This window comes from Spermophilus citellus (assembly GCF_964194105.1).
Source record: "Spermophilus citellus genome assembly, chromosome: 3".
Lineage (NCBI taxonomy): Eukaryota > Metazoa > Chordata > Mammalia > Rodentia > Sciuridae > Spermophilus > Spermophilus citellus.
This window is the reverse complement of record NC_138184.1, coordinates 81,318,802-81,343,588: the sequence shown is the minus strand read 5'-3', so window position 1 is coordinate 81,343,588 and position 24,787 is coordinate 81,318,802. Positions and strand designations below refer to the sequence as shown.

At 51.5% G+C, this 24,787-nt stretch overlaps 1 protein-coding gene across 3 annotated transcripts in view; it reads right to left on the bottom strand.

Moving 5' to 3' along the window:
* RPH3A (rabphilin 3A) overlaps positions 1-24,787 on the bottom strand; it is a gene marked incomplete at both ends in the record, with an annotated part of 54,701 nt that overhangs the window by 14,970 nt on the left and 14,944 nt on the right. For all 3 annotated transcript variants that reach the window (XM_081286843.1, XM_081286841.1, XM_081286842.1), the window contains 6 exons: positions 556-642; positions 6,543-6,695; positions 6,790-6,828; positions 7,964-8,126; positions 9,452-9,538; positions 10,619-10,748. In XM_081286843.1, coding sequence (XP_081142969.1) covers positions 556-642; positions 6,543-6,695; positions 6,790-6,828; positions 7,964-8,126; positions 9,452-9,538; positions 10,619-10,748 — 659 coding nt within the window. The remainder of the gene's footprint in view (positions 1-555; positions 643-6,542; positions 6,696-6,789; positions 6,829-7,963; positions 8,127-9,451; positions 9,539-10,618; positions 10,749-24,787) is intronic.

The window sequence follows — 24,787 nt, the reverse complement described above, 5'->3', positions numbered from 1 at the left end:
TCAGCCCCTCCCCTTCTCTGCTTCACCACCTCCTCCTCCTCCTCTGCCCCGCCCCTCCTCCTCTGCCCACCCCTTCTCCTCTGCCCCACCCCTTCTCCTCTGCCCACCCCTTCTCCTCTGTCCCGCCTCCTCCTCCTATGCCCCACCCCTCCCCCTCTGACCCTCCCCTCCTCTTCCCCACCCCTTTTCCTCTGCCTGGCCCCTTCTCCTCTGCCTCACTCCTTCTCTTTGCCCCACCTCCTCCTCCGCCTCACTCCTTCTCCTATGCCCCACCTCCTCCTCCTCTGCCCCGCCCCTCCTCCTCTGCTCCTCCTCCCCCTCAGCCCCTCCCCTTCTCTGCTTCACCACCTCCTCCTCCTCCTCTGCCCCGCCCCTCCTCCTCTGCCCTGCCCAGCATCTGCCCTAGAGGATGACTCCTCTTAGGCGTCTCAGAAGAGCTTAGGTTCAGTGAAGGCTGCATCTTGAAGAAAGCCCAACGGCTCTGTAAGAAGGAGGGAGGGTTGGGGTCGCTAAGGAGTGATGGCCTGGACAGGTGGGTGGGTGAGTGGCAGGTACCTGGCTGTCCAGGCTGAGGAGGTGCTGGGCTGGGCACCGAGGCGGGGGCGGGTCTCGAGGCCTGGACTGAGTTGGCTCGTCTCAATCCTGCAGGGGAGGGAAAGAAATAGCCGTCAGGACTCACAGGCGCACACCTGCGCAAGCGCATGCACACACTCACTCGTGCGCACTGCAGGGAGGAGCTTTGAGGAAGCAGTCCTCCTCCCCCAGCTCTCCCTGCCCCTGCCCGGGCCTCCTGGGTATTTTCTCTTTCCAACACTGAGCCCCTGCAGGTGAATCCCAGCTGCAGCATGGGTGTTAAAAGGCACAGGTTTGTGATTATGTTTCTGCTGGTGACTTGACACAAGTGACCTGTTCCCATGGGCCTTAACTTTGACATCTGTCGAATGGGGATTACAGCCCCCACTACATGGGGCCGTGATGAGAGCACAAAGATCCAATCCAGGCACAGTGCTGGAAGGGATGCTTGGCCTACAGGCTGCACTCAACACATGTCAGAGTTGATATTATTTCATTATTATTGAAATACTGCCATCACGTGGACCTGTCTTTGCATTCCAGCCTTTACCTTTATAAGCTGTGTGACCCTGGGCTCCTTGCTCAGCTTCTCTGAACCTCAGATGCCTCATAGAATTGACAGCTCTACTGACCTTACAATAATCATGAATTAATATTTACTCAGTACATACCATGTGCCAGGGACTTTACATATGAGCATTCAATTAATCTCTACACTAATAATCCCATGAGGCGAGTGCTTTGTGGTCGCCATTATACAGGCGGGAAAACTGAGGCATAGGGAGCTAAGGAGCTCACCCAATGTCTCATGGCTGGTTAGCAGCAGTGCCAGGGTTTGAACTCAGGAAGCTGGTGTTGAGTCTGAGTCTGAGACTCTTGGATGGGGCTGGCAGGGGTCTGAGAGAAGCAGGTCCTGGCGCCAGCATGTGTGACATTTCAGGAAGAAATCCCCAGACTCTTATCTCATGGTCTGGATCATACCCTTCCTGAATTCAGATCAGCTCTTTTTTTCTGGACAGATGCTCATGACAGAGGGCATCTTGCTAGCACTGCCCAACCTTACAAACCACCAAGTCTTGTCCTGCATCCTACATTAGCACCACTGTTTGTTTTGCTCTTTTGTGTTCTTGTATTTATTCAGTTGTGCATCAGCAAATGTTCATTGAACATCCCCAGAGTGCCCAGCCCTCTGCAGAGATGGGCAGCACAGCCGTCTATTACCTCTAGGAGGGTGCAGCCTGGTCAAGGAAGGAGATGGACACTGAGTCCATGAGAAAAATAGCAGCCAGAATTCTCTGGGGGCTTCCAGTACACCAGACCCTGAGCTGCTCAATGCTGCATGTGGCACTAGGGTCCCCAATCTGCAATTGAGGACCTTTCTTTCTGTGTTTTTACCTTGCATCCTGTGGGCTGACAATATTCTCTCACTAGTTCTGATTGTCACAATAGGTTCCTTCAGGAGTGTCTCATGTGGTCTGAAATAGAAACTGTTTTGCTTCTTCCTTTATAAACTTTCTGCCTCATATTTTTTCCTGTCATATTGCGATGGCTGAGATTGCCAGTGCAGTGTTGAGTAGGAAGGGTTGAGAAGGGAAGATGGCAATAGTAATGAAGCTCATCTCACAAGGTTGTTGTGAGGACTCAATGAACATGACAAGGGCTTACTTGGGTGTCTAGCTTTTGGAGTACTCCATAAATGTTTGCCATCATTAGAACAGTAGGTGCTCAATAAGTATTGGGTGGACAAATTAATATCTTGTGAATATAATATTAAGTGGAGGAAGGAAAATCTTAAGTGGAGGAAGGAAACTTGAGAATTTTATTCTGGAGTCCCAGAAGACAAAAATGGCAGCCTGGGACAGAAAGAGAACAATTGGCTGTGGGCAATGGGGAAGCCATTTAGCTCCAGTGCAAGGTAACACTATTTCTCAAGTTCAACCTCTTTTTTTCTTGGAATAGGAAGCCCTGCATGGACTGGCTCTGGGACATCTCCAAGGGAGGGCTGTGGTCTAGAGTAGTTCAGGTTGTGCACTGTCCAATTTTAGGAGGGGCACCTCTATCACCCCTCCACATTATGGACTCATGGACCACTGTTAGCCTGGCCATGCTTTATCTCTGTACCTTTGCACATGCTGTTCCTCTACCTGGAATGTATTACCCCACCCACCCCCACCACACACATACACTGCATGTGCTGTACCTAATTTATTTATTTTCTTGATATAGTTCTTAGAAACCAGCTTGTCTGTGAAGTCTTTCTAGAACTCCAAAAATAGGATTAGATGTTCTGGGTTTCCAGGTCCCTCACAGTGTTCTTTTGGGGGCTCCCTCTGGCAATGCATATACAGAACTTGGTGCCCAGAACACCTTGAACACTCAGCTAATGTGAGTGATAACCCATCCTCCTTAGTCTTGGCTCCTCTGTTACAGCGGTTATAAGTCTCTCTTGCTATTTATGGGTTATGTTGCTTTTCCTTCTGTTGGAGTGTGAGCTCCTAAGGGCTGGGACCAGGTCTGCATGATACCTTTATCTCCAGCACTTAATACCAGGCTTAGGGTATAGTAGGTGCTTAATAAATAGTCATGGAGCCCGGCATGGTGGCGCACCCCTAAAATCCCAGTGGCTCTGGAGGCTGAGGCAGGAGGATCTTGAGTTCAAAGTCAGCCTCAGCAAAGACAAGGTGCTAATCAACTCAGTGAAACACTATCTCTAAATAAAATACAAAATAGGGCTTAGGTGTGGCTAAGTGGTTGAGTGCCCCTGAGTTCAATCCATGGTACCCAAATAAATAAATAATTTATTTATTGGAATGAGCCATGTTGAATGACAGGGGCTCTTTAGGAGACCCTGTTATAAAGAGTATAGCAGAGGGGCATCAAGTCTCTCTCAGAGAACCACTGGAGGGGTTTCCACGCTGTGTCAAGGGTGGATCCTGAGACTCCAGGGTTAAGCTCTGGAACAAAAGAGTCTCAATGGCAATTTGTTCCCTGGAGCTATTCTCCACTCTGCCAGCCAGTGGGAGCTACAGAGCAGCTAGCGGCAGAGGCTCTGCACGGGAACTGCTTGGGTTCTGATACCAGACAAGCCATGACTTTTATGCGACTCTGGGCAAGGTTTCTTTATTAGCTTCTTTTCCATATCTGTTAGGTGAGGGTGACTGGTACAGTTGACAGGGCTAAACACCTGCAGAGTTTGATCACATGCCTGGTGCAGGGTCAGTGCTCAGGACCCTCGAGTTGTGATACTAACTGTGCATTCAAGTCTGCAAATCTTGAACAGCCTACAATCGACCGGGAATCTTAGTGCAGCTAGAAAACAAGGAGAAAGAGCTCAAATCGTAGTTGTGCTCAATAAATGTTTGCAAACTTGAGTTAATGGAGAGAGACACACGTTGGTGTGAATCGGACCAGGGAGGGAGACGATGGCTAGTGCTGCCTCCCGGCCCCGTCTCTGGGAATTCAGGGCAGGGAGTGGTTAGCTCAGCTACAGGTGGAGCAGGAGGAATCCCAAAGCACCATCCACCCAGAGGACATTACATTGACTCCTGAGGGACAGGAGCTCTAAGTCCAGCTCAGGATTGTCCTGGGAGTGTCTGTAGCCCCAGAGGCAAAATGATATAGAGATGAAAAGGATAGGATTGGATATACAAAAATTAGCTCAAAATGGACCAGAGACTCAAATGCAAAAGCTAAAATTCTAAAATTCTTAGAAGAAAACTCAAAGGGAATCTCCATCACTGTGATTTCTTCGCTATGACACTAAAACTACAGGAAGCAGAAGAAAAAGTAGATAGATTGGACTTCATTAAAAACAACAAACAATCTTCTGTGCATCAAATGGAAAGTGAATAAGCAACCCGTGGAATGGGTGAAGGTATTTACAAATGGTGTATCTGATGAGGCATCAATATCCAGAATCCATGAAGAGCTCCTACAGCACAACAGTCCCCACCCCGTGACTTAGAAAATGTGCCAGAGACCAAAATAGATGTTTCTCGGAAGGAGACATACAGAGGGCCGATGAGCACATGAAAAGACGTGTCGTGTCACTCATCTTGGGGAAATGCAAACCAAATCTACAATACCACAATGAGCCCTTCACACTCTAGGAAGGCTACTACTTAACAACCAGACAAAACAACAAAGAGAAACCAAGAAAAAACAGAAAATCACAAGCATCAGAGAGGATGTACTGAAACTGAGACCCTGTGCACTATTGGAAGAAATGCAAAAGTAGTGCAGACACTGTGGAGAATAGCACAGCGGGTCCTCAAAAAATTAAACATAGAATTGTCATTAGATGTGGCAATTCTACTTGTAGGTATATCCCCAAGAGACTCAAACAGGTATTTGTATGCCGTGCTCAGCAGCACTATTCACAACCCCAATGCCCACTGACAGATGGATGGATAAATAAAATATGGCATATCCATGCAACAGAATATTATACAACCTTGAAAAGGAAGGGAATCCAGATTCATGTTACAACTTGTGTAAACTGTGAATATGTTACAGTAAGTGAAATAAGCTACATACAAAAAGACGGATATTGTATGATTCCACTTACATGTGGTATCTAGAATAGTCAAATTCCTAGAAAAAAGAGTCAAGGTCACCAGGGACAGAAAATGGGCAAAATGAGAAGCTACTGTTGAATGGACACAAAATTTCAGTTTGGAATGATGAAGAAGCTCTGGAATGGACGGTGGTGATGGTTGCACCACAGTGCACTTTCTGTCACTGAACTGTGCATGAAAAAAAATTTGAAATAGCAAATGATGCTTCTAATGAAACACATAATTTTAATATATTTTACAAAAATATAGAAGACATTGTAATAGAAATTTCACCTCTTGCAGAAAAAACAAAAAGGACAGGCTTTTGTGGTGAGATGTGGGCTGAATTGTCATTTTAACCAGTCATGGGTAATGTGCCCCAGGGAACATGGCTTCACCACCTGTAAGATGGGAGCCATGGCATCTCACAGCTGGATCTGGGGTTGTGGCAAGGGTTAATTGGGATGGTTTGGGGGAAGAGCTTGGGATGGCGTCAAGGACACAGTAAGCACCCAGTAAGTATTTGGGGATGTTGTGGATCTAGAAATTCATTTTTCTCTGTCCATCTGAGCCACAGGTTCATTGAGGAGTCTGGGAAGCTGATTGTATGTCCCAATTTTGTCACCAAGAAGAAGGGGGCACTGAGGTGCTATGCCATGAGCCCCAATTTGGGAAGTAAAGACCCAAACTCAACATGGGACCTCAACATTCAGCTTGTCCGACTTAGATCCAGGCTCAGCTGAGGTCTCAGACAGGCACATATGGAACATAGATGTCCCCAACCTATTTGGCATTTTCTTTAAAATCTAGGGTCAGAGGACTCTCCCCAGTGGGCACCCTTGCTGTGTAAATCTGCCCCTGGTGGATCCAGAGGTACCAGGCTAGATGACAGCACCTGTGATGACATCCTGGTCCTGCTGACCCACCCCATCCTCACAGGGAGCAGAGGTCATGTGCCCAGGGAAGGGAGAGCTTGGGAGGGTCTTGAGAGTGAAGCATCTTTACTTTTCTCAAAGCCAAGGAGTATTTTCCCACAGATATTTAAAAAAAAAAAGGCAAAAGGGACTGGGGATATGGCTTAATTGGTAGAGTACTTGCCTCCCATGCACAAGACCCTGGGTTCAATCCCCAGCACCACACACACACACAAAAGCAAAAAAATCATGTTTTTCTTACATATGATGTTAGGGTAAGAAATGGACACAACCCAAATCATGGATGTCCAGAACTTGAATTGGTCATGATCCTGTGTTTCCTCCAGCCCAGACTAGGACCAGCATTTAGAAGAGTCCATGGTGTATAGTAGATGCTTAATAAACACAGCATGAACAAATGAAGAAAACACACTGTCCTCCGCATTCTTTCCAGTTCTCCTCATTCAGGGGCGTAACTGGGTTTCCCCATCTTGCTTACCCGCTGGGCTGCGGCTGGCGTCTCCAGCTCCCCCACCTTGACCATGGTCCCAGTTCTCTGGATCCCGGGTAGATGAGCTCATGCGGGCCTCGGAGGCCCTGCGCACAGGAGGCCCATAGCTTCCTCTCCCAGGAGCAGATGCTGGGTCAGGTCCTGGAAGGAAAAGCATTGAATAGATAAAGGGCAACAGAGGAACGGGGTAAAAGGACTCCTGTCCAAAAATTGCAAGGCAGGCGGCAGAACCCACCTGTTTTGGGACCCGGGCCCCTCCTGTCTTCAGTGTCAGCTGGAGGGAGGGAAATAATAAGGGAGCGTGATTTTCTGGTGTCTGGAGAGCGATAACTGAAGAAGCCCTCAAAGGGGTTCCTTCACCTCTCCCAGGACATGGAAAAACTCTAAAACGTCTCCCTGCGGTTTCCCCTCTGATCTAGTTCTTCTTTACCATGTGAAATTGTTTCCTTGGCTCATGCAAGTACACACGAACACACAGAGAGGCTTAAAAAAGAACAGTCAGGCTGCACAATCTGGCAGCACGGAGGGAGCAGGGCTTGCTCTGCCAACAGGGTGACCCAGTGGTGGAGACTGGGCTGCAGCCTCTGCTGAACTGGGCAATTCCTGTAGGCAGTGGAAGTCGCTCGTGCCTTGCCAGGAAGAAAGCATTTGTCGAAAGTCTTTTGGGTGCCGAGCACTGAGCAGGTACCTAAGGAGGCTGTCCTGTGGGAGTCACAGGTGGATGCTGTAATTTTTGAGACCTTCAATTAGGACGGTCCTTCCAGAAACTTGGCTGCGCTCCTCCCCAGAGCGGCCATTACGGCCAGATTTTATCACTTGGTGTTAATTGAAATTATTGCGAGGGCCTTGTTCAGGCAGCCTCAGTGGCCTAATCCAATTAAGATAAGTGTGTTTTTATTGAGGCTGCCTTTTTCTGGATTCTTTTAGTCTTCACTTTAATATTTAATAATAATACTTGGATCAGCGCGATACCATCAATAGTAGTGATAATTTTCTTTTTACTAATTTCCTTTCTATTCATCTTTCACTTTTAATTTGTCCAATTTCACATTTGCTTAGGGCTGAGAGAAGGAATGGGAAGGGCCAGAAAGGCCTTCCCTGCAACATCCCCACCCCACCCCCATCTCCACCCCTACCCCCATCCCCACCCCCACCCCCCAATCCCCACCCCCACCCCAGGGCTCCAGTGTGTCTCTCTCAGTTCCTAATTTTAACTTCCCCTTCTTTGATACCTCTACACATCCCACCAGGAACAGGAACGATAGTAAAGGTTTTTGGCAGCCTGGCTTCTCTGGAGATTTCCCTGATCTGCCACCAACCCAGTGGAAACCAGCCCACGGTAGGGACAACTCCAGGTAGACCAGTTGGCCGGGAGCTGTCCGTGGTGCTGAAAGAGCCCCGGGTCTTACCTCGGGCTGGAACACGGGCGGTGTGCTTGGGCTCAGGAGGCTGCTCTGGGGCGGCAGGCTCGCTCATGGGCGGCTGGGGCTTGCTCTTCTTTATGGGCATGGGCTGTGGGAGGAGCTGCTTGGGGAAGCCCTTGAAGAACCAGGCTCCAGAGCGCTTCCACACCTGGGGAGGGAGGAGGAGCTGTGGCCACCGCTCTCGCCTTCATGGACCAATTTCAAAATCTTTTTGCTCTGGGTCCACGGCACGCGGACACAATGGCAGTCACATTTATTGACTCCACACGCCAGCCCTGAAAACTCAATCCAAAGGGTCTGATGAGACCCGTTTCAAAGATGGAGAAATGGAAGGTCAGAAATGTTATGGGTTGTCCCAACAGTGCAGAGCCTGGGAGTGGAAAGGTGAGGGCTTGGCATCAAGCCGTCCATCTGCACTCCTGGGAGAGAGGGTGATCTGCCCACAGCTGTCCCAAGACCTCTCGCCTTTGACCTGCCCTGTGGGTTAGGGCCAGACAGGATGGCACACTGAACATCTCATGTCGATCTTTTTCCACCCCACTTTGTGCCCCAGAGGGCTGCCCAGTGCAGACAGGAGTAAGTGGGCTTTGGTGACCTCTGTCTTCAGCAGGGGTTGGCAGGACATTTAGGCCACGCTATGTGTTTCTTTGGTTCCCTCCCTGCTGGCTGGTCAGTGGTTGGTTCCTGTCTTCCCATCTGCCAACTGCTCCCTCCCTAGCTGGTCGGTCCCAGGAGTGGCCACAGCAGGTCAGTGGTGCAGGGGACCCTTCCCTGCTACCAACTCCCCTCCACCCTGCCCTGCCCCGTGGAAAGGGCACCTTTATGGAACTCTCCTCGATTGCCCTGCTGGAGAGTGCCCACTGCGTCCTGCCGGGCCCCTGGCTGCCACTGATGGGGACATGGTCATTGGGACAGTCTCAGAGACAAGGATCTATAGCAGGGGATGAGCGGAGAAGAAACTGGGGGGAGGAGAAAGCATTGCACTGAGATAAAATGAATAATAAAAAGCAGGTCTGGGAGGAAGAGAGAGAGAGAGAGAGAGAGGAGAGAGAGAAGGGAGAGATGGCAGAGGGAAGCAACCATGGACACAGGACCAGGGGGAGAAATGCCTCAAATGAAGGGGAAACTTGGAGGAAAGAAAAATGGAGGAGACTTAGGAAAAAAGGAAAGAGAAACAGCAGATGTTGGAAGAGGAAAACCCAGAATGTGAGAGACAGATGAGGGGAGAATGGCAACCAGAGGGTTGAGGATAGAGAGGGAGGGGGGAAGGGAAGGCAAAGTCTCAGGCGCCAGGTGAGGAGACAAGAAGTTCATCCAAACACCCAGAGGCCGTCCTGCCAGTTCACAGCTGGCCGAGCTGATCCCCTTCAAAGTTAAGGCCCAAGACCCACCCAGAACGCCCAGCCTCCAGCCCTCCAGTCTCCCTGATCCCAGGGAGGAGAAGGGGGCGGGCAAAGGGAAAGGACCACTCACCTCTCTCTGCTCCATGCAGATCTTACAGAGCCACACGGGGTGCGGGCGGTTGTTGGAGGTCTCCACCCCACACTTGGTGCAGACGTTCTGGGGACAAAAGAGCCCAACCAGCACTCAGGTGAGCCATGCCCTGAGCTGCTGGGGATGGGGAAGGGTCTGGGAGGGGCGGAGATCTAGAACTCTCCTTCCTTCGTACCCTTTCTTCCATGGTCAAGGTCCATTAGAATCAAGTTCCAATTTGAGTCTTATTTCCAATAATGAGCACTGGAGTCATTCCCAAGCCCCGGAGGAAGGAATTCTCCAGGGGTCCATTAGGGACAGTTTTCAGTAACTATGCAGCATTGACATGATTTTTAAGAGGAAAGACCATATACCCATTTTCTTCTTTCTTCCTTCAAAGGATCTAGGGCAACCTTGGCAATGACCAGTTCAACTCTCCATGGAGAAGGAGGCTACCTGACTACAGGCCATGTCTGTGGGGTGGAACACTATGTTTGGGGTTGAATTTCTTGACAGCCAAACAGCAAGGAAAACCTGATAAGTCACACGATTCTTCTTATCTGGTTGGCTGAGTCAGATAAGTTTTTCAGAATAGATAAGCTTTCCCCAGTATTCCATGTTAATTTCTAAATGGGATACCACGCAGAAGGGACCGAGGGGCATCACGAATGTCCTCCCTCTGGAGACATTAATTGGAATCGCCTTGATCATAATCAAATAGATCTAAAGACAGGGCTATCTCTGGCCTGGCATTGTCAAGTGCAGACAGTTTGGGGCAAAGGGCGGAGGGGGAAGAGAGCTCAGAGAGATTTCCCTTTGAGGAAAAATGGTCTCAGAGGCCAATAGCTCTAACTTGCCTGAGTCTCCTTTACCCATAACCCCGGGTGAGAGGATGCTGGCCCTCCACGCATGCGTGTGTGCACGTGTGCCCGGCACGCTCTTTAGCTGACAAGTGACTCACTAAGACACAGCCAAGTCTATCCTATATGGAGCTGAGCTCTAAGGGGACATCAGGGGAGGAAGTGAGATCAGGATGACCTTGGGAGACACTTGGGCATGAGAGCATCACAGGGGAATTCCTATTTTGCAGGATTCAAGCTCCATCCCCGAGACCCAAGGCCCCCAGAGCCAGCGCTGAGCAAGAAAGGAGGGGAGTGGGTGAGGTACCTTCTTACAGTCCTCACACACGACACAGGCCGAGCCCAGCATCCCCAGCTGCTCTCCGCACAGTATGCAGCGGTTCACCCCGTCCCCGGCCACGCTCTTCCTCATGTTCTCCAGTCGGTCCACCAGGCGCCTGGAAGCAGAGACAAGGCACTAAGGACTTCACAGGACCAGGGCCCATGCGCATACCCTTCAGGGCCATCTGCCCTTGAGCTTCTGACCATGGCTGTGGACCCTTCTCCAGAGAAGTACACATGTGTGCAAACTTCTGATACCTTCTCAGAACCACCAAAGACTGGCTCAAAGCTCATGCCCCCAACAGCTGTTCTATCGACTTACCATGAAGAACCTGCAGTGGCCCTCTCCATCTCAAGTTGCCTTCTCCTGAGGAACTGCCTTCCGAGCTCCAGCCCTGTGACCCAACTATCCATACGACGTCACCTGGATCTGACACTCATGCTTTCAAACCAAACTTGACATCTTGGAGGCTCTCCATCTCTGTCCCCATCCCCAGCAACCTGATCCCCATGCTCAGGAGATGAGGTGGCCACAGGTGAACTAGCTCAAACCAGAAGGCTTGGGGTCTTCCTGGACCCCCGGCTCCCCCGACATTCAACGATCCAGTCCAATCACCAATTGCTATGTGTCCGCCTCTCTGACTCTTCTGGAATCTGTCCATTCCTCTCCGTCTTCACCTCAACCCAGCCACTGCCGTCTCTCTTCTGGATGACTGAGTAGCCTCCTCACAGGCTTCCTGCTGCCACCCATGTCCTTCCACAACCTGCTCTGCCCCCCACTGCCATGTTGACATTCCTCAAACAAGCTGGATCCAGTCACCCCCAGCCCCTGGTGCCTCGCTGTGCCTTGCAGCTCCTGTGGCCCTACGTGGGAAACCTTGAACCTCTTCTTCTCCTGGTCTTGCCTGACTGTCCCCATGCAGCGGGTCTCCAAGCATTGTCATAGACCAGCAGCATGACCGACACCCAGGAACTTATGAGATGTGTGCCTTCTTGGGTCCCAGCCCAGCTGAAGCCAAAATTCTAGAGGTGGGCCCAGCAATCTAGGTTTGCAAGCCCTCCGGGTGGCTCTGGTGCAACTTCAGGGGAGAGAGCAGCGTCTCTGGTTACACCAGCTTTCCTCCAGTTCCTGTTGTCCCCTGTGCTTTCACACACTCTGTCACCCGTGCCTGGAATGCACCCCCATGCACGTGCCTGTGACCTCTTTTTCTGTAACACACACCCCCTTGTGTTCTCCCCTTGTGGGTCCCCTCCTCCTTCAGGATCCATTACTCCCCTGAAGCCTCTTACCACCTACTGTCCTTGCAGGAAGAGTGACCAGTACTTCCCCGGGGCACCTGTCACATTTATAAGTAGCTACGAGATCATCTGCATTAAGCTCTTAGCTGATGGTGAAACCAACGCTGCTCTCCCCCGGCCTGGGAGATCCTCTGGGCAGGGACCTGGTCTGCTCTGATCCCTGCTGTGAGCTCGAAGCCACTTCAGCACATCTGGGCACTTGTCTCAATGACTGGGTAGGTCACAGTAGCTGTCTCGTCATGCTTGTATCCCAGTAAAAGCGAGTGGAACTGCATGTCCAGTGGTGCATAATAACAGCTTACCTGACACAGCAGCACCTGCCCGGCACAGTATGAAGTGCTTTGCCCCCCTCCCCAGGAGTTCAGCACTACTATTATGCCATTTTTCACATGAGGAAAGGGAGGCACAGGGATTTTAAGTGACTTGCTCAAGACCATACAGTTGGGAACCGGCAGAATCAAAACCAGGAACCGAGTCTTGGGTAGGTGACATTAGATCTTGCCAAATGTAATATGCACACAGGTGACAGGGGGCCTCTGCAAATTACAGATTCTGAACCACCAGGCTTCTGAGGTGCTGCTTTTCTAGAAAGCTCCAAAGTGGTGCTGCTGCTGGTCCCAGGGTCCCTGAGTAACAAGGCGACGTGGCTGTGTTAGATGACCTGGGCCTGGCCATCCTGTTTTGGGGGTTTTTAAGCATCACCAAGCTGGAGCCCTCTCCTTGCCCTGCCCTCAAATGAGCACTTACTGTCTCAGTGCAGTCACAGCCAGTGGACCCTGATGGAGAAGACCGGCCACCCTTCCACACTCTGGGTCTCACTGGACACTGGGCATGTGAGAAGCCATGGGAGGGGCTTGGGTGTCATAGACAGCCCTGCCTGCTGGCTCCTGCCACCCCCTCCAGTGCTCCGACCTCAGTGTTATAAACAGCAACTGCTCTTAGTGCTGCATCCAGGACAGGAGCCACTCTGTCCCGGAGGAGCCCTGGCTGCAGGTCCCAGAGCCTCCCCAGGGACCCAGGTCGGAGGAACTGGGCCGGAGGCAGGAGGTGTAGAGCTGAAGGCAGCAGCCTCCCCAGCTCCTCCTCACCTCCCGCCCTCGCTGGCTCCTCCCTGGCTCCTCCTTGGACTCACAGGTCACTAACTAGGACCAGGTTCAGAGATAAGGACTCTGTGCTGATTTTCTTAACCAATCCTTCCAGCCATCTTAGGAAGGACTATGGACTCTTCTTGGCCTTACCATGGCACAAAACAGGACGCCTTAGTAGGAGCTGCGCTTTGAAGTCTGAAGTCTGATCTGCTGCCAGCCCCACCATCACGAGGGGAAACGGCCCGTATCCACGGCATGGCTGTGTGGCTAAGCTGTGCCGAGCCACGGGCCGGGTGTATTCTACGCATTCTCGACCTATAATCATTTTGACGGGGAGCACCCTGTTCTATTAAATGAGAAAACTTCGGCACAGATGGGTTAAGCAATTTGCGCAAGTCACACAGCTAAGAAGTGGTAAAAGCCAATTTTTAGAACCAGGCGGTCTGGCTCCTGAGTTCCCATTCGAACTACTTCTCCACACAGCCACAGGCCAGGAACAGCCCTGGAGGTCCCCTCAAGCTGTCCCTTCTCTGCCCTGGTTGATAACCCTGCCTTTCCCACCCTAAGGGACCCTCAGTGATTGGCAAGTACCCAGTTGCACGTGCTCTGGGTTGTCATCCCAGCTGCTTCTGTCCCCTGCAGTTGGAACAAGAAACCCAACTGCTGCCTGTCCCTCCTTCTGCTTCCCTAAATAACCCTCTAGAAACCTGGATTTTCATCCTGGGTTTTGCCTGCTAGGGTTTCAGCCTCCCCTGGGAAACAGGAGGCATCGGGCTACATCAGCGCTTCTCCAGCGGTGCTTCTTGGCCCCACAGGGGACCCGTAGAGCCAGTTCAGGGCTGTTCCCAGTGATGGCCTGGTGGAAGATCGCGAGTGGCCACCATGATCCATTTCACCGGAGCATGTCTGCATTGATCTGTCCTGCCTGTCTGCGTTCTTCAATTGGGTCTCCTTTGCAAAGCTGCTTCCAGGGTTTAAAAACAATTTGAAGAAGCCAGGAGTAGATAAATTTCAGGAAGCCTTTCAATGCCATTGATTTATAAAATATTATGAGACCATGAATTAGGTTTGAAGGACAGGGATAAGTGCCCTGGTGACATTTACTTGTCCACCGTCTTGTCTCCATTGCTCATCTCCACCCACTTCCCTAGCAAGAAAATAGATCTTGCTCTTCTACCCTTATTGGTGCCGAAGCACAGAGACGGGGCGAGGCTTGCCGGGATCACACAGCCAGGCTGGGAGCTGGTTCTCTGCTTCAGGAGACCATGGTCATGTTCCACAAAGCCCCGGTGGTTCCCTGCCTCGTGGCCAGCTTTGCTGGGGCCTCATGGGAAGATAACATGTAATAGAGGATCCCGTTCTAAACTGCAGAGCACTTGCTTAGGGCAACCAAAGGGTCTCTTGCCTCTTCCTGAACAACAAAGGCTATTGATTTACATGCCATTTGCAAACCGACATGAAACCCTGCCCCTTCCCGCCCAATCCTACAGGCCCAATTAACACTCGGGGTCTGATCAGAGACTGCAGATGGCACCTGAAGCCCCCAGATCTGAGACCATTATTCCGTTGTCCCAGCTTGTGGCCTGGTTATTTATGGATTCAGGACCAATAAAGAAGATGGGCGGGAGGCACAGATGGCCAAAGATGGGGAGTGAGCGGGGAGCTTCCTGGAGCCTGCTTGTTGGGACCCTCTCTCTGCACCCTCAAATGCTAGGGACACAGATGCTAAGCCAAAGATTTTAACTCAAAAATAAAACCGCAGGAAACTAAATCAAAAGTGTGCCATAGAAGGACCATGAGGCTACCAAGGGATTCATATCCTGGAGATAGAGCAGTTTCGTTTGTCATCCCAGTAGAAGTATTTATTTTTACGTGTCCTGATGGGAGAGCCCTATTTGTATAAGAGATGCTGTTGACTCTCACTGTGTGTCACCAGCATCAGACAAATACCAGTGCCCGGGGCTCTGGCTCATTGTCGGGCACAGCTAGACCCATGGGGGGACAGGGCTCCACACACAGAGGACGAGTCCTTGGGATTGAATGAGGTTTGAGAATCTGCACTGATCTCATTCTGCAGCTGAATCCCTGACTTCACTTTGAGAAATGCTCTGCTGGGGATGGACGGGGGAGGCCAAGCATGGGGGTGAGCGGGGGACGCTGTCCTGATCATGCTACGTGGGGAAATCTAAAAAACCCAGGAGTAGAATCGTAATCAGGGCGCAAGAGGAGGTCGCAGCACGCTCACCTGAAAGTCTCTACTGTGTGCACTCAACAAAAACGAAAACAAGGAAAGAGATGCATAAAATATTCATGGTGATCATCATCAGGTGCTGGGATTATGTGTTTATTTCTTCTTCGATGCCTGCATCTCCTCTGCCTTCCACATTAAGAGCATCCAATGAGCTGGACTCGTCGACTTTCTTAACTGTCTTATAATCAACATGCATTACCTTGCGTTAGAGAGGAAAGCACATTTGTGAAGGAAAATGTCTGTAGACCAAGTGTTATAAGATGTGGGTCTGATCCTTCGTCTCAGCCAGTTAGCTTGGAAGAACTTGGTTCCCTGGGTCCCCCTTTCCCAGGTTGTGCCAAGAAGCTTAGGTGAGATGCACCTAGGCTTCCTCCAGGGGTGTAAGTCAGGGCTTTTCAGATCCTGGGGCTGAAACATCAAAATTTTCTCTTCTTTTTTGAAATGGAAGGACCCTCAATCATAAGGAGACCAGTCCCTGCAGACAGACTGGTTTTATATGCCTGGGCAAATGTTAAGTGCCAATGAGCTGCACACTGTAAGAAGCTCTCACCCTCTAGCTAGCTCTTTACATGCCACATAAGCTATATGATCACTGCTCATGTCCAGGAAGCATCTGTCACAGACTAGTGCTTAAAGGAAAATGTTGGTCATTCTGTGAAGTCAGTGGACACCTTCTATTTCTCAGGAGGCTCCAGAGGCACCAGAGAGGGTCTGTCCCCTCTTCTGGGCACCAGTGGATGCTCTTTGGAGGTGTTGGGAAGTGGATTCCTGGCTGGTCTGACTTTGCTACCCAAACATTGTCATCCGATCGACGCATATTTATGGAGCACCTGCTGCGAGCTGGGCAGGCAGGAGGTGACGGTGAGAAAGGCGGACAGTCCTGCCCCCAGGGAGCTGAGGCTCTAGGGAGGGATTCAGACTTTATTTAAATGATCACTCGGATCCTCATGATGACACTCTGAAGACAAGTAGGGACAGCTGTGAGAACTCATGAAGAGGCACAGGGACTTTCAGGATGGTCCTTAAAAGAGTGGTTTCAGCAGGTACAAAGGTCGTGCTCGGCAGGGCTGGTGGGCTGGATGGAAGGAGTTGAGGGTCCCTGGCCCAGGACAGCGGCAAGGTCTTAGGCAGAGAAGACCCAACTTGCCCCCTTTGGAGACGACACATAAACCTGTGAACAGAGCCCCCGAGGCTCGGAGAGTGAGGGCCTGGTGGAACGAGGCAGGTTCTGGATTTTGTCTACGTGTGGGACCCAGCCAGGTCTTTCCAAGTGACAATGCTGGCCCAAGAGGGTCCAACTCAGGGGTGGGGCCAGAGCCCCTTAGGAGGCCATGAGATGCCTCTGCAAGCCACCGGGCCTTGGGAGTCACCCTGTGCATTTCCTGTTGCTGTTGCAATAAACAATCACGGACTTGGTGGCCTAAGATGATGGGAGTCCAAGGACAGTTCTGCAGGGCAGATGCTCATGCTGGGTAAAGTCGAGGTGTTGGTGGGGGTCCATTCTTGGGGGGGGGGGCGCTCTGGGGGAGACGCGGCTCCCTGACTTTTCCAGCCTCCGGCAGCTGTCTGAGTTTCCTGGCTCGTGGCTGCTCCCTTCTTCAAAGCCAGGGGTGTGTGGCATCTCCCACCCTGTGACGCTGACTCTCCCGCCTCCCCCGCACGGGCACCTCTGCCATGACGTGGGACCTCCCTGGGTAATCTGGGGTTATCTTGCCATCCCAAGATTCTTGGTCATATCTGCAAAGTCTCTTGGAAGGACCATCCTAGGAATGCAGATGTGGACATCTTGGGGGGCCTGCTGAGCACACCCACCGGGTTCCATTTCCACCTCCTGGGGTCTCCAGCTGACCCTAGCCTCCTCCCCTGGCGCCTGGCTGTGGACGTCAGCCCAGGCAAGCTTTGGATTCTGAGAGTGTCCGGTCACCTTCTCCAGGTGTTCCTGTCCAGCCCCATGTCACTGTAGAGTCCCTCCACAGAGACACCACACACACACACACACTCACTTACACACACACTCTTACACACACACACACACTCTTACACACACACACACTCTTACACACACACACACACTCTTACACACACACACACACACACTCACTTGCAGAATCTAGGCCGGGTGCCAACTCTGGACTGAGTTTTCTGGTTTCTGTATCTGAGTTTTGCCACTTCCTGGCTCTGGGACCCCAGGAAAGTGATTTAACCTTTCTGAGCCTCAGTTTCCTTCATTTGTAAATTAGGAAAAATAAAGTCCTTACCTCTGAGGATTGTTGCTAAGATAAAATAAGAATATTGGCAAAATGCCTGCGGGTGGTCCCTACTCAATGACAGTGGCTGCTCCTTCTTTGTTCTGGAAAGGTGTGGCTTTTATAATTCCCTGGACTCTGTTTCCCTTGTGACCAGGGTGTGGCCATCTGCCTCCGCACCTGTCCTTCTAAAGATTTTCAAGGGGCTGAACCGACTAGGGCTTCATAGACCTCACAGCCCATTTCTAGACACACACAGATGGCAGGTGCTATGTGTGAACGCATCTGCCCCGGCACTTCTCCAGAGGTACAAGTTCCCCGTGTGTTCAGAACCCATGTGCACTGACATGACTCCTCGTGCCATCAGGCTGCTCGGCCTAGGGGCCAAGGGGATCTGCTTGCTTCTGCAAACAAGTGCTGGAGGCCACCAGAGGCCACCGGAGGATCACAGTCGACTGCTTGTTTAGCTCAGGTTCCTTGGAAAATCCCAAAGTATCCTCCGAAAACGTCAAGAGACAGCTCTAGAGCCGTCCAGTTCTGTTGCTGCAGAGACCAGGGACGTGGAGGAGATGGACGGAGCACGCACTGCCCCGCGGGTCCCTGTGACCCTCTCTGCGCCCATCCTTGAGGAGAGCAGGAAACAGCACGCAGCAGGCAGAGCCCAGCGGCTGCCTTTGAACACTTGAACTTGGAAGACCAAGTTCGCGAGGATTTAGGAAAACGTAGCACAGCAGGGCGGGGTGCGTGCGTCTCTCTGTCTCTGTCTGTCTGTCTCTTTCTTCTCTCACTCGCCATCACCTCCAGACTCAGCCCCTCACTTGTCCCCCACCCTCTTTGTTCCATTGAGTTTATTGAACTTGGCACTTTCTGAAGCCAGCGCCGCACCATCTGCTGCACATGGGGAGCAGCTGTGGGCCGAGGCCGGCCTGGGGCTCTGGCGCAGGGTCTCTCGGGAACGTGTCCTCAGATGACCGACCGAGCGGCTGGCGAGCGAGGTGTGCGCCTGTCAGACTCATTCATCCTCATGTTGTTTATCACTGTCACCTGCCAGGAGCCAGAGATCCCAGTCTCCGACTTGGTGAATGGGATTCCTGTCTGAGCCTCAGCACTTTGGGGAGGGGGTCAGCCCGGCACCCCGATTGAGGAAGCCAAGAGACAAAGACACAGAAAGAAGTCCACCGAGCTGAGGTAGCGCTGAGCAAGGTGCTGCATCACCCCAGGTCCAGTCACAGGAACAGTAGTGTGAGTGCTTACTGTGCCTGGGTGTTGTGCTAAGTACTCCACCTGCATGTTTTCCTTAAGCCATCATCAACCTGTGAGATCAGTTCCATTATGCATTCCTACTTTACAGATGGAGAAATCAAGGCACCTGTCCAAGGGCACACAGCCCAGTAGGGGCAGAGAAGGGCCTGGCAGCTAGAAGAACAAAGTCTTAGTTTTGTTCAGTGCTTACAGTTGGGGCTCAGTCCTGCTGAGCTCCTTGTGGTGCCTGCCTTCCTTGTGGTGGTAGACAGTGTCTAGAGAATCTAGTTCTGGGGGCTGCAGGGGACAAAGCCCACCGTGGCAGGCAGGCAGGAACTGTCCTATTGAAGGAAGACGTCGGTGAGGGCGAATCCTTTAGGCTGATGAATATGTGGGGCAACCTGTGGATATTATCGATTCTCTCCCTGAAACCATCTGCCAGGTGCCTTTCCCCCCCTGCAGGCTCCAAAGACAAGAGGAGAAAGTGAAAGACAGATTCAAGTTCAAAGTCTGGTTTGGTTACATAAAGACTGTGTACCCCTGGGCAAGTGGCTTAACCTTGCTGAGCTTCAGTTTTCTTGATGGTAAAACAAGGACAAAGGTCTGTTTCTCAGGGAGGACATTAAGAGGAATAGAGGAAATATAAAATGTTCAGAATTCCCTGTACAGCCCTTGGAGATGAATGTTTCTCTGTGGAAGGCGGGATAGGACTGTAGCCCTAGGGCCAGCCATCCCCGGTTTATAATCCCACTCCCACGATTTATGAATTGTGACTCTGAGAAAGTTGCTTAACCTCTCTGTGCCTCAGTTTTCTCATCTGTGAAATAGGAATGGTGGTGATAGGGGTACCACCTAAGGCCGTGGTGAGGATTTCATTAATACAGGGACATAAAACTTTTTTATAACAATGAGGGTCTCTTTCCATTTCCATGCAATTCCCATTTTCTCTCCCTTGGATAGTTGATGATAGGAAAGGTAGCAGAATACAACAGTTACTAGTATGGCATTATGTAAAAATGTGGATGTGTAACCGATGTGATTCTGCAATCTGTATTTGGGGTAAAAATGGGAGTTCATAACTCACTTGAAACTAATGTTTGAAATATGATATGTCAAGAGCTTTGTAATGTTTTGAACAACCAATAAAAAAAATAGAAAACCAGAAAAAAAAAAATAAAACTTGGTGCCGGCAAGGGATGCTTTACACCAGCCATCTGTTGTGATTCCTTCCCTAAGAAAGGAGGAGGATTCTAAGGAATCTTCTAATGGGAAGATTCTAAGCAGATGTTTTTTCCTCTTTGTGAACCACCAGCAAAAGGGCAAGGGTGACGGTTCTCAACAGGGGGTGACTTGGCTGCCTCGGGGGACACTGGGCAGTGTCTGCAGACACTATTGGTGGTCACACCTGGAGAGGTGTTGTTACAGGCATCCAGTGGACAGAGGCCAGCGAGGCTGCTAAGCACCTGACAGTGCACACTCTCCAGCAAAGAACCGTCTGTCCCAAATGTCACAAGTACTGAGGCCGAAAAGCCCTGGGCCACAGGGACTTGGCGGCTGTGTGGCTGGACCAAATTCCCATTTCACAATGAGGTCAGGGAGGCCTTAAGGTGAACACGGACCCACAGGGGGACGTGGCCATCTGGGTTGTGGGTCACACGGCGTTTGCTGATCTGTGCCCTCCTCGGTGGCAGGCGCTGTGCTGGTTGTGGAATTCAGAAAGCTCTTGCTAGCATCTAAGGCCGATTCCGTGAAGCACGGGGCGGGGCACGGTGGGTGTTGGAGCACACTGCTCTAATCCCTGGGGAGACTGGTTTTCAACCCTGGGGGGTTCAGTGCTCCCCGCAAACATGATGAGATCTCTGGATATGTCTTCTGAAAATGCCCATGTGGACATGCATAAATGAGCCTATGATTCTGGTGAGCCCCAAACCTCTGAATCCTATCCATAGAGCATCTAGAACCAGGTCGGGCAGGGGCGGGGGGTGTCCTCTTTTAGGAAGAGGAGAGTTGGGTGAGCTCACGATCTCCTTGTCACACCCGAGGAAGGCGCTGACATGGGTGGGCGCAGCAAGTTTCAGCCGTCACTAATGACTTTGTCCTCTGTCCATAGTTTGGAAACGTTCTGTGCCAGAAGGATGGGGCGTGGGGGAGCCCAGGTGGGGAGGTGGATGGAGTGCAGCATCTTCTGTCCATGACAAGTCTCTCTCTGTCCCTCTGACTTCCTCCTCCATCACCGTGTCTGGTCACCAAGGTTAATGACAAATCCTAATTACTTTTGGGGGCCATCTGTTGAGGGAAGCTGACCTCAGGTGGAAGCCACCCAGCTGCCAGTCTGTCTGTGGATGAGCAGGAATCATAAGCAAATGTCTCTGAGAGGCTCTGGACAGAGCAGTTTCGCTTGGTACCTGTGGCCACAGCTGATTGGTTGAGGGGCAGACAAGGAGGTGAACTGGGCCAATCAGAGCTTCTTCCCTGAGAGTTTGGAATTAGGACCAAGAAGAGCTATAGAAGCCGAGGATGAGTGGCCTGGGTGTGTTTTCTCCCACTGGGGATGAGAAGCAGGCTTTTCCTGAGGCAGGCTACGTCCTCCTTGGCTCCTCTGATACATCTGAATTCTTATATTAAATTTCTGCTTTTGCATAATGTGAGAGTCTTTAAAGATGGTTCCCCATAATGGCCTCCATCCCTGGAAACACACGCTGTTCTTTCCACAGAGAGATGAGGTCTGTCTCCCCCTCTATGATAGAATGTGATGGAAAAGGTGTCCGTCACCTAAGAGACCCAGCAACTCCCACCTATCCTGGGATCTAGCTGTCCTGTCAAGGAGCCAGGGCCAGGCTACTGAATAAGGACAGATCACACACAGAGAGAGGTGGCCATATGGCACAGGACAGGGGACACATGGCACAGAGAGGGACCCAGTTCAGCCCAGCCACCAGCTGGGAGCAGCGAGGGAAGTAACCCCGGCCAACCCCTGGCACAGCACAATCCTGCTGGGTGGAGCCCTGCCCAGGCTCTTCCCCTCCAGGGGTACAACACTGCAGTGCTTTAAGTCTCTATCTCTGGATGGTTTGTTACGTTGTAACAGGTAATGGAGGCGACTTGTCTGGATTTGGTTTTCTAATTCTTGAAAGCAATGCCTCACATCAAACATATAGAAAGTTGGTCACAGCCAGGGGTGCCGAAGAAGCCCCAGGATCCCGCTGAGACTTGAGTAAGGACCATGGGGCAAAATGAGGTCACTTAATAAGTCTCTTTCCTGGACCTCACTTCCCTTCCTTGGATGCTAACGGGGGCAGAGCCGGGTTGAGGCATGCGGTGAGTGACGGTCTGACAGATGCGGGGCTCCAGGAGAAGGCAGCTCTGGTCTGAGGTGGGCCTGCGCTCCAGGGCCCCCAGAATGGCCAAAGCTAGTGAAGCTACCCAAGGAGCTGGAGGGTCTGAAGGCCCTTCCCCCTGGAGCTCTCTGGACACAGCCGCCAGCTCTGGCAGCAATGACTGTGACTGATTGATAAATGCCACAAAGAATCACTGGGCAGGCACGGAAGCGGGTCCTATCTCCAGCCCCCAAACTGTCCCCTCCAAACCTGGGCTCTTAAAAATTTCGGGTCATACAGAGTCCAAGAATAGAGTGACAGGCCCTGGGGAAAGACGTCTCCTAGTTAAGAGCATAGTTCTGAGAGTCAGCCAGAGAGGGATGGGTACCTTGCCTCTCTGTGACCTTGGAGAAGTGACCCAAACAACTGAATTCTCAGTTTTCTCACCTGAAAAAACAAGGGGATAATAGCACTTACTTGATAGGGTTGGGAGGTTGTTGTAACAGGTAATGGAGGTGACTTGTGCCAGCCAATCAGAGAACTGGAGTTAAGGAGTTCCTTTGAATGAGGTTTTACAATGATAGCACTTGGCACATAGTAGTGCTCAGTAAGCAGTACCTGTTATGATAAGTATTTGTCATGTTTGTTAATAATGATCCTATATCTCGCCAAGATAGCTTCACCTCAGGTAATAGAGAAAACCCAGCCTTGCTGAGGTGGTATCTGGGGCCAGAAGGGGGCACAGACACACATTCCTGCCATTTTACCAGTTAGGGCTCCTTTGCTTCAAGAGCTCAGTCAACCATGCAGGGTGGGGTCCCGGGTCCCCCGCCCCAGCAGCCCCACTGTGGTTGGGGCTGGGAAAGTTCTCTGATTGGCTGGCACATGTCACGTGCTATCCCTCCTCCAATTAGCTGCAGCCAGGGTTGAGACTCAGGTTGTACCAATAGGAGGAGCTGCTTCGGGAGGTCAAGTTGAGAATATCCCTGGGGACTGAGCAGATTCCACTGTGAAGCTGGGCTCCTGACATCTTGTTCACGAGCGCCTCAGGTTCTACAGCGGGAGCCCAGATGGCACCCCTCTTCCCGTCTTCCTCCAGGTCTGATGTCTCACTCCAGTTTTATCCAACTCCGCTCTGATCCCCTCCCGTGGAAGCATGGGTGGAGCAGGAAGGAGGGCAGGTGGGAGCTTAGAAGACACAAATAGCACGGGGGTTGCCTCTGGCAATGCTACAGGCCCAGGCTGCTGCTGGGAGGTGCAGAGAGACAGCCGCAGCTAGAATCTTCCGAGACTGCCCCCCCGGACTCGGGGAAGCCAGGCAGATATCACGGCCTCAGCAAAGGTACACTCTGTAGGCAGGGATTTGATGGAGCTTCCCTGGAGGCTTCTCACATCTCCTTCAGGGGAAGCCAGAGGCTGCAGAATTCCCGGGCTTGATTGTAAACCGAGGCTTCACTTAGCATCAAAAATGAGCCTCCTCTCTCTCTCCTTTAACTCGCTGTTAAGGAGTTGCCCTTGTCCATTGAGCATGTGACTAGGGCAAAGCCCCTGACAGTCCTTTGCATGCTAATCCATTACTCACCAAGAAGTACCTGCGGAAGTGCCCTCCACCTTGCAGGTGAGGAAACTGAGGCACAGGGAGATAACCTGGTTTACCTAAGATCCCATGCAGAATGAGTGACAGCTCCAGTTTCAACCCAGTTCTCTCTGACTTCGGGTCCTCAGTTGCTAACCACTGTGGTCTGCTGCCACTTGGTGGGAGAATGTGCCAGGCCAGGGAGACCAGGGCAGGGCCACACCTACCCTGTTGTCAAAGACCCAAGCTGGAATCTGCTCAGTCCCCAGGGATGCTCTCAACTTGACCTCCCAAAGCAGCTCCTGGTATTGGTACAACCTGGGCTCTTATCCCTGATTGGAGAAGGGATAGCACGTGACATGTGCCAGCCAATCAGAGAATTTTCCCTGGGAATTTGGACCCCGGGCAAGATTCTATACTCCCTGGGCCACAGGCATGCGCAGAGAAACAGGCAGGCAGCATGGTGGGCCAAGTTCATTCACTTAAAAAGTATATTGCTATGCACCTACCATGTGCCAGGTTCTATCAGAGTCCCCTACTTTGGGGACTCTCATATTTGATCCATCCAGAGTGGCATAGAGTAATTAAACTAAATATATAGAGTGTTAAATATGGTAGCTGGTAGGAAGTGCTCTGCAGGAAAAAGAGAGGAACATTTGCTTCTAGAGGCTAGACTTGACCTTCATGCCTGCAGGCTGAGGCCTGTCGCTGTACGAGGGGTCAGTACTCACACACACACACACACACACACACACACACACACATACACACACACTCACACCTGTGGCCTGCAGAACTCCTTACTCCTAAAATGTCTTTTAAAATACAAATAAGAATCCAAGCGGAGCGGAGCTGCTGAGCCCATAGGAGCCCCTCCGGGGAGGAAGCACACAGCAAGAACATGCCAGGCGTCGGGGAGTCTGTCCTTTGTCAACAGCGTCTCTGATCTCCCCAGCCAGCTCCACATAAAAGTGTTTGCAGAAACTGAAATCAAAGTCACCCACATCCTGCATCTGGGGAACATCATTTTCCTCCAAGAACCTGGTTAACCCCCTGCTGGGTGCGCCCGAGGGGGGTCAGCGGCAGAGGTTGTCAGTGGCTGGCAGTGGTGGCTGCTGCCGGGAGGGCCTGGGGTG